Here is a 14157-nt window from a genome sequence, read left to right as displayed (position 1 = left end):
AAGAATTAGCAATGTCTGTCTTGTCTCCAGAAACTTTTCGATCAAACAAACATTCAAATACTTGAATCTAGACTCTAAATAATTCTGTTCAAGTTTTTAAAAAATGGCGTCATCGATACACATGAATGTTTAAATTCTTAAACATTAAAAATAGACTGGTTTGAGAATTTCCCCGTTTTAGAAATGTTTCCTATCTTATTTCACAACCTGAAATTAATATTTTTCAATATCTTGAAACAGGAAGAGAAATGAATCTATGATTGAGGTGTACAACAGATAATTATTGAATACAATTATACTTTTGAGATAAAAAAAAGAAACAGTAAGCCTTGATACTATTGCAAGTATATATCTCCAGTATGATGTGTATATGTTCCTTTAAAGGAGCTTATGATGATGGACACGTGTATGTTTATAATACCATATTATAATCTATATGTATGAAGGATAATCTATATATACGAAGCATATAATAAATGAATTAAAAAAAGCTGAATCGGAATTCCCAGAGAAGGCTTAATATTCCTAATGGCACTTATATTTCCATCACTGTAGACACATTGGGACTTCTTAATGTAGGGGGGGGGGATAGTTCGAATACTGGTTTCTTTTTTTCTATTCAATTAAAAGCAATTTTTATGCTTTAGAACAGAAGCAAAATACCTTGTTTTGAAGCGCATCTAGATCTTAAGTAATATGAAATCAGTTTGACCTAGAAGATAATTTCGATATTAAATTTCTACTTTGCCGCCTCAGATAGTTTTGTCATAGAAATTGAGGTTAAATCAAGTAGGTACCATTCATTAGGAATTTAGTAATAAAAAGCAGATCTGCAACAAATTCGCATTTAATAAGCCATTAGTCGAGCGCATAAAGTAATAGCGTTGAGACGACTATTACACGTGACTCTCATCTCAGTAAAAGATTTCATATTTCGCCGAAATCTATCCAAAGCGATGACAAAAATATAAAACTCCCGCTTTATTTCTCTAAAGTATTTAAATTAGAAACGTCTTTTAAAGTTGTAAGTTCAAATGAAAACTAAGCAAATTATGTCTTTCCTTCATATCAGAGGTATTTAAACTAGTTCTATATTGGATGAAGTCTATTAATTATAAAATAACTGTGGTTTTTCATTTATTAAATGTTACTTCTATAAACTGCAATAAACGTTTGCTTGTCTTTCTTTTCGCAGCATTAATCGAAGAACGCAGTTTAGCAGAATTTGAAACAGTACTGAGAGGAGAATTTGGTGATTGGCCAGTACGGTACAACAGTAGGGATATAAATAATTTTAGTCTAGTTAATTTACTGTCATCGTTAAGAAAATACAATTGTCAGCCTTTAATTCACATTGCAGTTCGCTCAAACAATAAGAACTCCACTAGTCATGTACTCTCGGTAAGTAATCGTTTGAAAATTATTCACACTTCGAAGCTAAATGAATCCTTTGTTTCCTGATTTTCAGGTTACAGTTTTGTTAGTTTCTCTTTGGTAGACTTTGCACAATTAAGAAACGCCCATTCCACCAACTTCCGGTGACAATTTCAGCTCATTTTATGAGATTAATTTAGTGCTGGATTGTTTCCACCAAAGCTTCTTGTACTCGATAAAGAACAAGAAGGCAAAGTTTTCAGTGAAAACTTTATTATTCAATAGATTACAAGACTTCCAAACCCTGTCTTCGAGATCAGTTCTTTATTGATGTCAAGACGCCAACGATTAGAAGACGCTTGTTGCGTGTGTTGCAGTAAAATAGGCAACTACGTATATGGGAACTGCTGGTCGAAGAACCCTTGGTCTTAATGTAGGATATATAAACAGTCGCCATTACTATTTAATTGTTAAAACGTGGTTAAAAGTGCGTGGCCTTATAATATGGTTGCGACTGGGCTAATGAGTTGCTGCTCTGAGAATATCGAAGCGTAATTTTCAGCATTTATAATGTTTTAAATTCTTGTCACAGTATGATGCATTTAATACACACGGACATATATAGACACATACACACATACACACACACATGCACACACACACACGCACACACACACACACACATACACACACCAAAACGTACAACACAAATACACACACAGACATCAACACGTACACAAACACATGCACATACATATATATAAATGCACATGTTGCGCACACACTCACACATACTTATGTATAAACATATGTAATATATAAACACATATATATACGCAAATACATATATATGTGCATACACATACACAAACATGCATATGTATGTGTATATGTATATATAATATATATCACATCATATATCATAAGATATAAAACTGAAATTAAAACGTCGAGTGGAAGCCATCATAAGCACTCAAGGCAGACTTCATTTTCCTGTTACACACTTACAAAGAGTCATGAAGTATGGAAGGAAGAGGAGTATATCGTCTAACGCAGCAACAATGTCACTACAAACGTCTTCATGGTCTAAAACAGCATGCATTCTTGCATAATGTAATGTGGAGAACCATATTGCAGAAATGAACAGCTCTGATTAAGGAACGCATATGATACATTTTGCGCATTTTCCATAACACCTGTCTATAAATGAAGTTTAAACGCACAAATTTCATTCTTTCTTTCATGATTTATTTTTTTCCTTTTCAATATGATTTGTAGATCGATCAACCTTCTTTCGGAATGCCTGGGCAAAAGTATTACTTGAAAGGTCGCAATGATACCAAATTAAAGGCTTATGAAAAGCTCGCCGTTCAGATGGCAATCAATTTTGGGGCCGACCCGAAGACAGCTGAAGAAGACATGAGTGATATGGTGGATTTGGAGATAAAGCTTGCCAACGTAAGGACATACCTTTAGTCTTTATAATAGCTTTCCAATTTTATCTTGACAAAAGTGTCTATTTCTAAATGTAACCAATAAATAAAGACCCCATATGTCTGTATTCAATAACCATTATTAATACAACGTCGGTCGTCTATCAAACCAAACGATTGTATATAGTACTACATATCCAATTGCACGGCTGGAAGGATTTGTGCTAACGAGGACGCTCGACACAAAATACTTCACAAAGCTTCAATTGGTTCTTTTCTATTGTAAATCATTTTCAACCGACATCGTGATTTTAAGTTCATCGATACAACATTTAGAAGTGCACAAGCAGTGCTCCTTTCGGTGCATAACCGGGGTGTTGGTAGTGGTGGTCACATTCGGCACCATGCTTCGCGTTTCTTCAGATTTTAAGTGCAATTCCTTTTTTAGTTGATCAGATTTCATTTTTGAAATTAACGTTAAAATAATTGAAATAATTGAAACAGGTAATTGAAACAATTCTGTCGATCCTAAATCACCATCACAGAAACGAGAGTGACCAATATTTAAAATGTCAACAGTGTAGATCGCAACATCAGGTCTTCGGCCTTCTCTGGTTTCACTCCCTTTCACAGCCATTTCATTTGTTCTTTGTAGCAATGACTTTACGAAGGAAGACTACCGACTCCCGTGTCTGACAACCTGTTACGTTATTTGAAATAGAAACAAAACAACTGTGAAATACGTAATAAAATAATGAGGGCAGGAAAATAAAACTTAATCTTCGTAGTGCTCTGCGTTTTGAAAGTGGTTTCACTCCTAAGTCTACTGCTATCTCACGATTTCGTGTCAAATGAAAATTCACACCTAACTCTCAGCAATTCTTTTGATCTTCACTAAAAACAGAAAACTGATAATGTGTAAAAGAGAACGGAATTGGAAACATTCAGTACCGTACACGATTTATGAGATATTGCTGGTTCGATACACGAAAGATTTGGCCATAAAAACTTGCAGAAACTGTAGTGCTGATAATACTCTCAATCCATTTGACTTTAAAAGTTTAAGAGATGACGCTTGTAGTGCTCTGGACACACTGCCGTCAACAATTGGAATGGTTTCAAGTTCAAATTTCGTCTTAGAGCGCTAGAAATACTTTAATTGACAATAGTATAGATATCATATGCCGAAAATATTTCTGAAAATGTACCATTTTCTTTGACTGCTTCCTTTTCTCTTCTGTTTTTCTTCTTTTTTATTTCTTCCATTTAAAACCATTAACTTCTATTTATTTGTAATTCTTCAATTCAAATTTTTATTCCAAAGATCCTTTTCGAAACCAAGAAAGAAATAAAGTAACCAAAATAAAAAAAAAAAACATAAAACAAAACATCTTATATAGCTTGAATGAAAGAATATGAATCGCATTACATTTTGCGAAAATCAATCTAACAATGGCTACAGCAATATACAAATTTATCTCTAATTCAACCTACCTACTTCATGAATGAAAATAACCTATATTAGTTTTCCGGGAATCTTCTATTATTGTCATCTCTGATTAGATTGTCTAATATAATCAAAAGGAAATGTAACTAAATCTACAATTCCATTTCTCTGAATGTAGCGGTTTATACATCGTCTCAATATTTTTCTTCTAATCTCTGGTCTTAACTCTCACTGAAGTTACTAATAAAGATGAGAATTCGATTCGCAAATGGGATTTCTTGATTTCTTTTAGCTGGACTTATATTCTGATACATGAGGCCAAACCAGCGCATCAGTGTTAAACTTATTTAACCTGGGCTAGATTGCAAGACATTGTATGTGTATATATATATATATATATATATATATATTATATATATATATATATATATATATATATATATATATATTATATTATATATATATATATATATATGTATATGTATATATATATATATATTTATGTATACCTATATATATATATATATAATAATAAATATTAGGGAATAAATCCAAATTTACAGGGAAAAAAATCAGATTTAGGATTAAATCCAATTTTATTGTAAAATATTATAAAATATTATTAGAGACAAAACCACTATTTTGCAAAACAAACAAGGAAAGACTTAATCAATACATAAAATTTTAATAAATAGTCAAAAAAACCGCCACTACAATCGTTTCTTGTCTTGATCGACAATCTTCAGGTGGACTTCCAATAAGTCAGTTTCAAATTTAATTGAAACTGACTTATTGGAAGTCCACCTGAAGATTGTCGATCAAGACAAGAAATGATTGTAGTGGCGGTTTTTTTGACTATTTATTAAAATTTTATGTATTGATTAAGTCTTTCCTTGTTTGTTTTGCAAAATAGTGGTTTTGTCTCTAATAATATTTTATATATAATATATATATATATATATATGTGTGTGTGTGTGTGTGCGTGTGCGTGTAAGTATTTCAACTTCATAACAGATCTGTATGTAGCATTACTACTTTATTTCAATAATGGTACTAGCGTTGTAGCGAGGATATATATTCTGGTCTATTTATGAAGGTTAAGCCTATAAATATATCGATTTGAAACGATGAGAAGAAGAAAGAATCAAATGTTTAGTTGAGTAGAAAAAAACAACAACAACATTTTTCTTTGTTTAATGTTGGAAATGGTTAAGTTGTTAGTTGTTTCCTTTTCCAAAACCATAATATAGAATGAGCTCACCTTCAGACAATCACTGTTGTATTATGATTCTACATACAGCTGCAGAGGCAGCAGCGACAACACCAGTAGTAGTAGTAGTAGTAGTAGTAGTAGTAGTAGCTGCAATATTAAAACATATATATATATTTGTCCCTACGTAACCCCTTGTTGGCTAAAGCAATTGGCATCGTCCTGGTTGTGTTTAGTCATCCGTTTAACACTGGACGGAAAGAATAAATCATTATAAAAAGAGAATAAAAGAAATAAGTTTACATGGAAATGTTGGCAAATATTGTGCTACTTTCGGTGTAATAAGGTTATACATTAGAACCGTGGCGGATTTAGACATACAAGAAAAGCGTCTCGTGTTGAACACATCGACACCTCGCGTCTAACGGTGCACGACAAAACCTTCGTCAGAGTCTGCTCGGAATCATTGCAACAACAACAACGAAGACGAAGACGACGACGACGACGACAACAACAACAAATATGAAAACAAGCACAGTATCAATGTATGCAGTAGCAGCGAATACATTTCCGGCGTAGACAAACTCAATTATTGTATGATGTAAAATTGTATAAGCAGTTAATATCCTCACCACCATCCTCTTCGTTATCACCACGATCTTCATGTTCATCATGATCGTCGTCGTCGGCGTCGATACCACCACCATCACTACCACCACCACGATCGCCACCATGACCAAGACGACGACGACCACCACCACCAGCACCATCACCATGACCACCACGATCACCACGACCACGACTACGACCACGACCACGACCACCACCACATCCACAACCAACACCACCACCACCACAACCACCACCACATCCACCACCCCCACCACTAAGCATTTTGGAAAAAGATTCTGCCAGCTCCCCGCCTTGACAACAACAACAGTTATAATGATAATAAGCACAACAACAACAACAGCAATAATAATATCTTGAAGTCTAACCGATGGAGACTATATCAAGAGACAATTAAAGTCAATAGTGTATTGGAACAAGTCGAAGAAAAGAACATCACAGAAACAATTCAACTTATCAAGGCTGCAAGTAGGATTGCGACAGAAAGGATGGGATGGGAATCAATTGAAAACAGAACATCGATGGATAAATGAGGAAATAAACAACCCTGGTGGGAAAGGAGGATTTCACAAGAATAGTGTTTCCGAATAGTGCAGGGTCAAAACGTGTCAGGAAAAGAAAAGGAGAATTGAAGAATGATCGCAAATTTGAAAAACTGATGATGTATGGTGTACATACAAAAGACCTGAAGGCTGTAATTAATGAACTGAAGCAGTGTATACTTGCCGAAAAAGCAAAGCTAATTAGGTCTGAACAACAGATTAAAGAATAGCAGCAAAGCCAATTGTTTAGAATCGACCAAGAAAGTTTTTATCAAGAAATTAATTATGATAAAGAATGTGAAAGATTAGTTCCTGATGTTGATGAAAGTCGACATTTTTGGGGTAAGATATGGAGTAAGCAAGAACAGCATAATACTACAGCTGAATGGCTCTGCAGCATGAAGCAAACAGCTTCTTATTCCCAGCAAGAGGATATCCAATTCGGAGTAGACCGTTTCAGAAATATGAGTAACAAGATAAGCAATTGGAAAGCAACAGGATCGAATGGTGTCCAAGGATTTCGGATAAAAAAAGCAATTTGATCGCAGAGCAATTTAATGCATTGATCGATAGAGAAGAAGAAATCCCGGGCTAACAAAAAGGGCGAAGGGTTGTATCTGAAGGATGCATCCAAAAGAAATACTGCCGATCATTAAGGGCCAATTTATTACCTCCCATTAATGTGGAAGTTACTGTCAGGAGACATTTTCAGAAGAACTGTACATTTTTCTTGATGAGAACGATATGTTATCGACAGAACATAAAAGTTGTAGGAGGGAATGCAGAGGTGCCAAGGACTAATTTTTGGTAGACAAAATGGTAATGTAAGATTGTAATGGAAAGAGGACAAACTTGGGAATGGCTTGGATTGGTTATCGTAAATATATGATATGATTCCACATTCGTGGATAACTGAAGGCTTAGATTTGATTGGAATTGTGAGGAATGTAACGTGTTTTCTGAAGAGAAGTATGGTGGGGTGAAACACTGGGCTGACATTTTACGGAGAGGCAAGACGTGAACACGGTCCACTGCTTTAATGCTGATATTAGAATGGAATTCGGACTCAAGAAGTGTGGCATAATGTACCTGAAAAGAAGCAAGGTACGGTCCCTATCAGGGGTAGAATTACCAAGTAGAGAACTGATTAAACTAATTAAAATGGAAGGCTGCAAATACGTTGGCATACCAGAATTCAACTAAATCATGGAGAAGGAAATGAAAGGACAACTGAGGATAGAATATTTCCGAAGACTATGTTTGGTGTTGTGGTCAAAATTGATCGGATGGCATAGAATCCAAGCAGTCATTAAGGATAGAGAAGAAAATACTTGTAGATTAATAGCTGCAAGTGTTCCCACTGATAAAAATATGTTTGTAAAAGAATTTGACAAATTAAGTAATTATAAGGACCTGGAAATTGAAATACAAAAGATGTAGCATCTTAAAGCAAGAATTATTCCTGTTAGTGTAGGTGCCCTACGTATGATAAAAACGGGATGTCAGAAACTTCTAGGTAAGATCCCAAGAGAAACATGCCTCAGAGAAATCCAAAATAGAGTGCTGACAAGTACTGCCTACTTCCTTAGAAAACCCCTATCCATTTAAATGTCAGTGTTGTATTGCATGAAGATATTTCTGCCACTGATACTTCCCCTCACCAAGCTTTCAGCCATACTGTAATAACTCTCCTTGTTCACTCGCCCTAGGACGTTGGGTGTGCTCCGGCAAGTGATTAAAACAAGCATGCAGATTAAAAGAAATAATAATAATAATAGTAATAATAATAATAATAATAATAATAATAATAATAATAATAACAATAATAATAGCCCTGATGCAGTACCAAGTAGTGGCCCTCGTGGCTTCTGATTTTAACTGATTGGAAGTGTTATCATGTACATTGTTTAGTCTTTGTATAAAAGATGGGCTACAGCAAATATTCTGCTCAAAACCAAAGATTTGCTTGTCAGTTGTTTGACCGTAACCAGTTGACCATGTCCCTTAGTGGCTGATCACGATCAGAAGTAGTACGGGGAGGCATCATAGTCATGTGTTGAGAGGGATTCTCTGAGGTTTGGATAATTCACCTCTGGAAACATCCTTAAACAATCCTTATTCAAGGAACTTTTGAGCGGGGTGGGCTACTCGACCAGGAGAAAATTCTAAATGGGCCCCACCTGCAAGGTCATGCGCTGTTTATCTTGATATAAGATCACCTTATCGCGCACATATATGGGTGTGATGCATGTGCCTGGTGTACCCTTATCAGACGGGTAGTCATGATGGGGATACTGGGCTTCGTATATTTTACCCCAGCGTCACTTTGATGACATGCACTGCTCTCTCACTCAATAATAATAATAATAATAATAATAATAATAATAATAATAATAATAATAATAATAATAATAATAATAATAATAATAATAATAATAATATCCTTTTCAGCTGTAAGCACAAAGCCTGAAATTTTGGCGGAGGGGACTAGCCTATTACATCGACCCCAGTGTTTCACTAGTCCTTAGTTTGCCAACTCCGAAAGAATGAAAAGCGAAGTCGACCTCGGTGGGAGTTGAAATACCTGTAAACCCGGTTTGCTAACGATTCTGCCAGGATATCACCTTCATAAGAATATTAGTCGGTGGAGATAGTTTTATACTTGTTATGGGTGCAATTGTAGTGAAATGAGTAAAGTCTAAGCATGTATTTCTCAGAAGATTGTTCAAAATATGAAATATGCAGCAGCGATCCATTTGTAATTGGGGTGTATTGTGTAGTCTCGAAGATTTAAGGTTAGTGATGACAAGGCATTTATTAAAAGCAATTTTAATGCATTGAACGCCTACAAAATAGACTTTCAGCATGAATGCTTTCCATTTTGTCTGTCCGGATATTGTAAGAAAGAGTTATAGTGATGGCCTTAATATGATTTATGAAACTGATATTATGAACGTCGCATTCATTTGAATTTCTGACTCCACATGGCAAATGAAGATAAGGTTATATTGAATATGTTCTATTTTATCGCTGAGACCTGATTGCCTATAAATTCAGTGCATCAAGTAATTACCAGACTCTCTTTCTTGGAAGTTAAAAAGAAAAAAGAAAAAAAAATCTCTCTCTAATCCATTTAAGATTGTTCTTTGTTTCCCCTCTAACAATTAGTTGATTGTGATACAAAAAGTAAGATTGACGTCATTCCACCAGAAATGAAAAAAAGGCTTACTTCTACATTAGGAGAGAGAGAGTCATTTACACATTTCTGCATTTATTGAAATGCAACAAATATGTCAGATTTATTTAAAAGTCTTATCAACTCAACCATTTGACATGCTAATTTGATATGCCATTTCCTCACAACAAATATACACGCTTTAAAATATATACTCTTTTAAAAGAAAAAGAAAAGAACTTCAAAACTAAAAGTTATACCCAAACAAACAAGAATAGAAATTTTAAGTCTGCTAAAATGTTCAGTTGGATATTTTTCTGTTTATTTAGATTCGAATACTTTCTTTTATTTTGATTTCAAAGGGATGTGACAGCGGTTTAATGGTGGGTTTACAGTTATGACATTTCTCTATGTGGTATATTTATTGCTTTTACTAGAAACATATTTTATAAAGAAAGAATACTTTCATATTTTCGCATATTCAGCAATATGACAGGAACTGTATTCTTTCGTTGAAAGGTACTGACAAATTGCTTTCTTATCGCTGACGAATTTAGATGACTCAAATCGCCAAAATAGCAAAACAATATTGAAATGCATGAAATATCATTTGTGGTTTGTTGTCGTTTTCACTTTATTCAGACACACTTAATGTATAATGTATAAAAGAGGACATACGGACGCTGAAAGACAGCAGTGGATTCACTGTTACACACACAAACTGAAAGCTGCACTCATATTAACCTGAAGACATTCATATGGCTATCTATATATCTATCTATTTATCTATCTATCTAGCTATCTAGCTATCTACACACACACACACACACACACATATATATATATATATATGTATGTATGTATATAAATATATATACATATATATATATATATATATATATATATATATATATATATATATATTATATATATATATATATATATATATATTATATATATATATATACGGTGGACCCAAAGTGATTTTACAGTCATTCAACTATCGCTTTCGCATTCATATGTTAAGAGTTTTAGATCTTAATTATAAAAAAAAATATGGAACCATTATTCTCTGCTAATTTAGTTAATTTTGTCAAGCTTCCTTTTCAGTTTGTAAGATAGAAATTTAGATGAACTATAATGTTTTAAAAGAAATTTAAAGTGCCTACGTGATAACTGTAAACCTATATATATATATTTATTCTTAAGGATATTCAATCGCGGCGTCAAAGAAAGAGTTCGATCACACAACTGTTACTCGGTGTCATGACTACATCTTTGTTAATTGAATAAATACTAAGAGCAGATCTAAATGTTATATATGTATATATATATATATATATATATATATATATATATATATATATATCAAATAATGAATATATGACACTTATCATTTTGGTGTTATATAGATACGTACATATATATGTATACACACACGGACTAACACACACGCGCACACACACATTTTGTTTCTTTTTTTATAAGTACATGTACATACTAGTTATGTATATATATATATATATGTTTGTGTATGTATATATATATATGTTTGTGTATGTATATATATATATATATATATGTTTGTGTATGTATATATATATATATATACACATATATATGTGTATGTGAATGTATGTATGTGTATATATATATATGTGTGTATGCGTGTGTATGTGTGTGTGTGTGTGTGTGTGTTCTCTGCGATGATCTGATAATCTGTGCCGAGTTTTACAATTCTGTAAATAATCTCATGAGCTTAAGGCTTCTAATTGATCAGCGTGGATTAACTAAAGAACATAATCTAATATAGGGGCACATAAGCTCTCGATGGAAAAAAAAGTTGGTTTTCCCTATACTTGGGACTCCATATATATATATATATATATATATGTGTGTGTGTGTGTGTGTGAGTGTGTGTGTGTGTGTGAGTGAGTGTATGTGTGTGTGTATGTGTGTGCGTGTGTGTGTGTGTCACATAATAAATCGTATAGTATATACCTGGTAGTTTACCGGTAAGTCACGCTCACTTTCACAGTGATTTTGGATATTTGATTAATGAGAAAGGCAGAAGATGGAAGATACGAAAATGCTTATACATCACTACAATCGTTTCGACATCTAGCATCGGTCCCTCACGGGTGACATACTTAACAACCAGTTTAAGAGTATCCGTCGGTGTAGATGTGTCTTTTCTGGCGTGAATAAGATATATCTCGCTAAAATAACGACTGTTCCGCAACATTTCTGCTCGATTTGTATTTAGAAAATAAGCAAATTAAAGAATACAGATTCATTTTTATAGAAGATCAATGATAAGTAACACATGAAAAAAGAAAGGAATATACAATACTCCAAAAAGTATTGAATATAACCCTTAACGGATATGGATGTATAAACGCTCTCGCTTATGTTGCATGGCGCACTTACACTCGCTCGTATAAACATCCACGGAGACACAAGTATACGCACACGCGTAATTTGGCACACATACACTCACACAGCGAATTAAATAGCTACTCACTGTTTATAAAAATGGGGAGGTTAGAGTTAAATTTAATTCATGGTTTAAATAATGAATATTATACGGATATTATATATTGACGTTACGAAGTAGCATGTTTTACGATTAGTTCTTTCTGACTGTCACTCTTGTTCTTTCTACTTATATGCATAATTATATAGTTATGTGTGTGTGTGTGTCTATGTGTGTGTTTGTGTGTGTTTGTGTGTGTTTGTGTGTGTGTGTGTTTGTGTGTGTGCCTATGTGGCCTTGTAAAGGTAACTAATTGTAAACGTTGCAACTTCGTTCATGAGCGCCATCTGAAAGTATCAATCACGTGTCCATTTTTAAACCTTTTAATTACGTTTTTCACTCTGACCCAGCTTCGGCGCCTTTGTGAGTTGCCAGTAAGTGAACTGAAAATTACATTCGATTCCCTACTGTGACTATTTCACTGTAATTTATTTATTTATTTCATCAATCTTCGAAAAAAGTCAGTAATCGCTCTGCAACCTCATTTCCTATCAAATCTAAGATTTGGAACCATAAAAATCAATGATAAAAGACTCCTAATGCAATATTATTGATTTCTCACATTGGTTTATGGCAAAAAACAGTTGTAAAAACTTGATACCAGAATATAACTGTTATGTTATTGAGTCCATCGTGATGAAAGGGGAAATTAATCGCGAATAACTTTGAACGAATCCTGTGACGAAACAACGTTGTAAAACCTATTTCATTCAAGTAACTGCTACGTTCTTGGGATTTAGGAGAAGGGAACCATATTTAGGATGAGATAAAATGAGATTTGGTGACATGCATGTCTTTTGTAATAGTGGTGTTTTAAGTATAAGATAAAGAAGGGATCTAAGGTCGAGAATTGAAGCGGCAACACACGCCCAAGCGCATGATTAGATATTACTGCACAACAAACGGAATGGTGTAGTTTTAAGGATTGTAGTGGCCGTGCAATTACCTTCCTTCAAATGAAACTCTTTGGGATAATATAAAGGAAAGGATTATATGTAACAAGTGGTAATATTCAGAGGAATATAGTGCGCAGTTTCGAAGGCGTTAATGTAGATTTGTCAGAACTTAAGTTATAATTTCTATTTCTAATTTGAATTCAGCTTTATATATTTGTAGAATAAAATCAAAGCATCACTTGAGCATTGCTTTTTATTATATATTTCCCCGTGAGCAAATGGTCAATTTAGAAAGATCGCAATCGTACGTCAGCATATATCCTCAATCCTCTCTCTGTCTCTGTCTATTCATCTCTGCCTCAGTGACACTTCTACCCTAACTGTACGTATTTACTGCCACAAACAGAGCGGACTCTGTCCGTTAATAACACTGTGTACACCACAGAGTCATCTTGGATCAGATGCATGCCACATACACTTTGCCGATTTCTATAGCAGGAGAATATGTGCGGCAAGATGGTTGACTCAAAGTCAACATCAAAAATAAACAGAAGGAAAAATATATTTGGATTCGTAGCTTGACTTTGTGCTCTTTTAAACCGGTCAGAAATGCAATTTAAGAGATTTCGGAGCCGTTCAGGAGGGTAGATCACCTGGAACTTTTGTTGACGTAAACGACAGAGTGTCAGGGTTTGATATTGTTGTTGATGTTCTTGTTTATCTCAGATTGAAGAGATACCTAAGCTATAAAACTTTAAAAATCTACCCCTCATGTATTCTATTTACTCATAATGTATCTAGGATCCTATAAACTACTTTGTCTTTCTATGTGAAGAGTGTAGCGTGTCATTTGAGGAAGATTGAGCGATTAATTTTAGTTGGTTAAAAGTTTATTAATTGGTTCTTGATGGAAG

At 34.0% G+C, this 14157-nt stretch overlaps 1 protein-coding gene across 1 annotated transcript in view; it reads left to right on the top strand.

The window, feature by feature from the left end:
* LOC115217982 (neprilysin-1) overlaps positions 1–14157 on the top strand; it is a 391622-nt gene that overhangs the window by 170708 nt on the left and 206757 nt on the right. The window contains exons 5-6 of the mRNA XM_029787719.2: positions 1196–1401; positions 2653–2832. Of these exons, the coding sequence (XP_029643579.1) occupies positions 1196–1401; positions 2653–2832 (386 nt within the window). The remainder of the gene's footprint in view (positions 1–1195; positions 1402–2652; positions 2833–14157) is intronic.

The sequence above is a fragment of the Octopus sinensis genome, linkage group LG12 (assembly GCF_006345805.1).
Source record: "Octopus sinensis linkage group LG12, ASM634580v1, whole genome shotgun sequence".
Taxonomy (NCBI): Eukaryota; Metazoa; Mollusca; class Cephalopoda; order Octopoda; family Octopodidae; genus Octopus; species Octopus sinensis.
The sequence above is the reverse complement of the archived record's forward strand: the minus strand, read 5'-3'. Positions and strand labels throughout refer to the sequence as shown.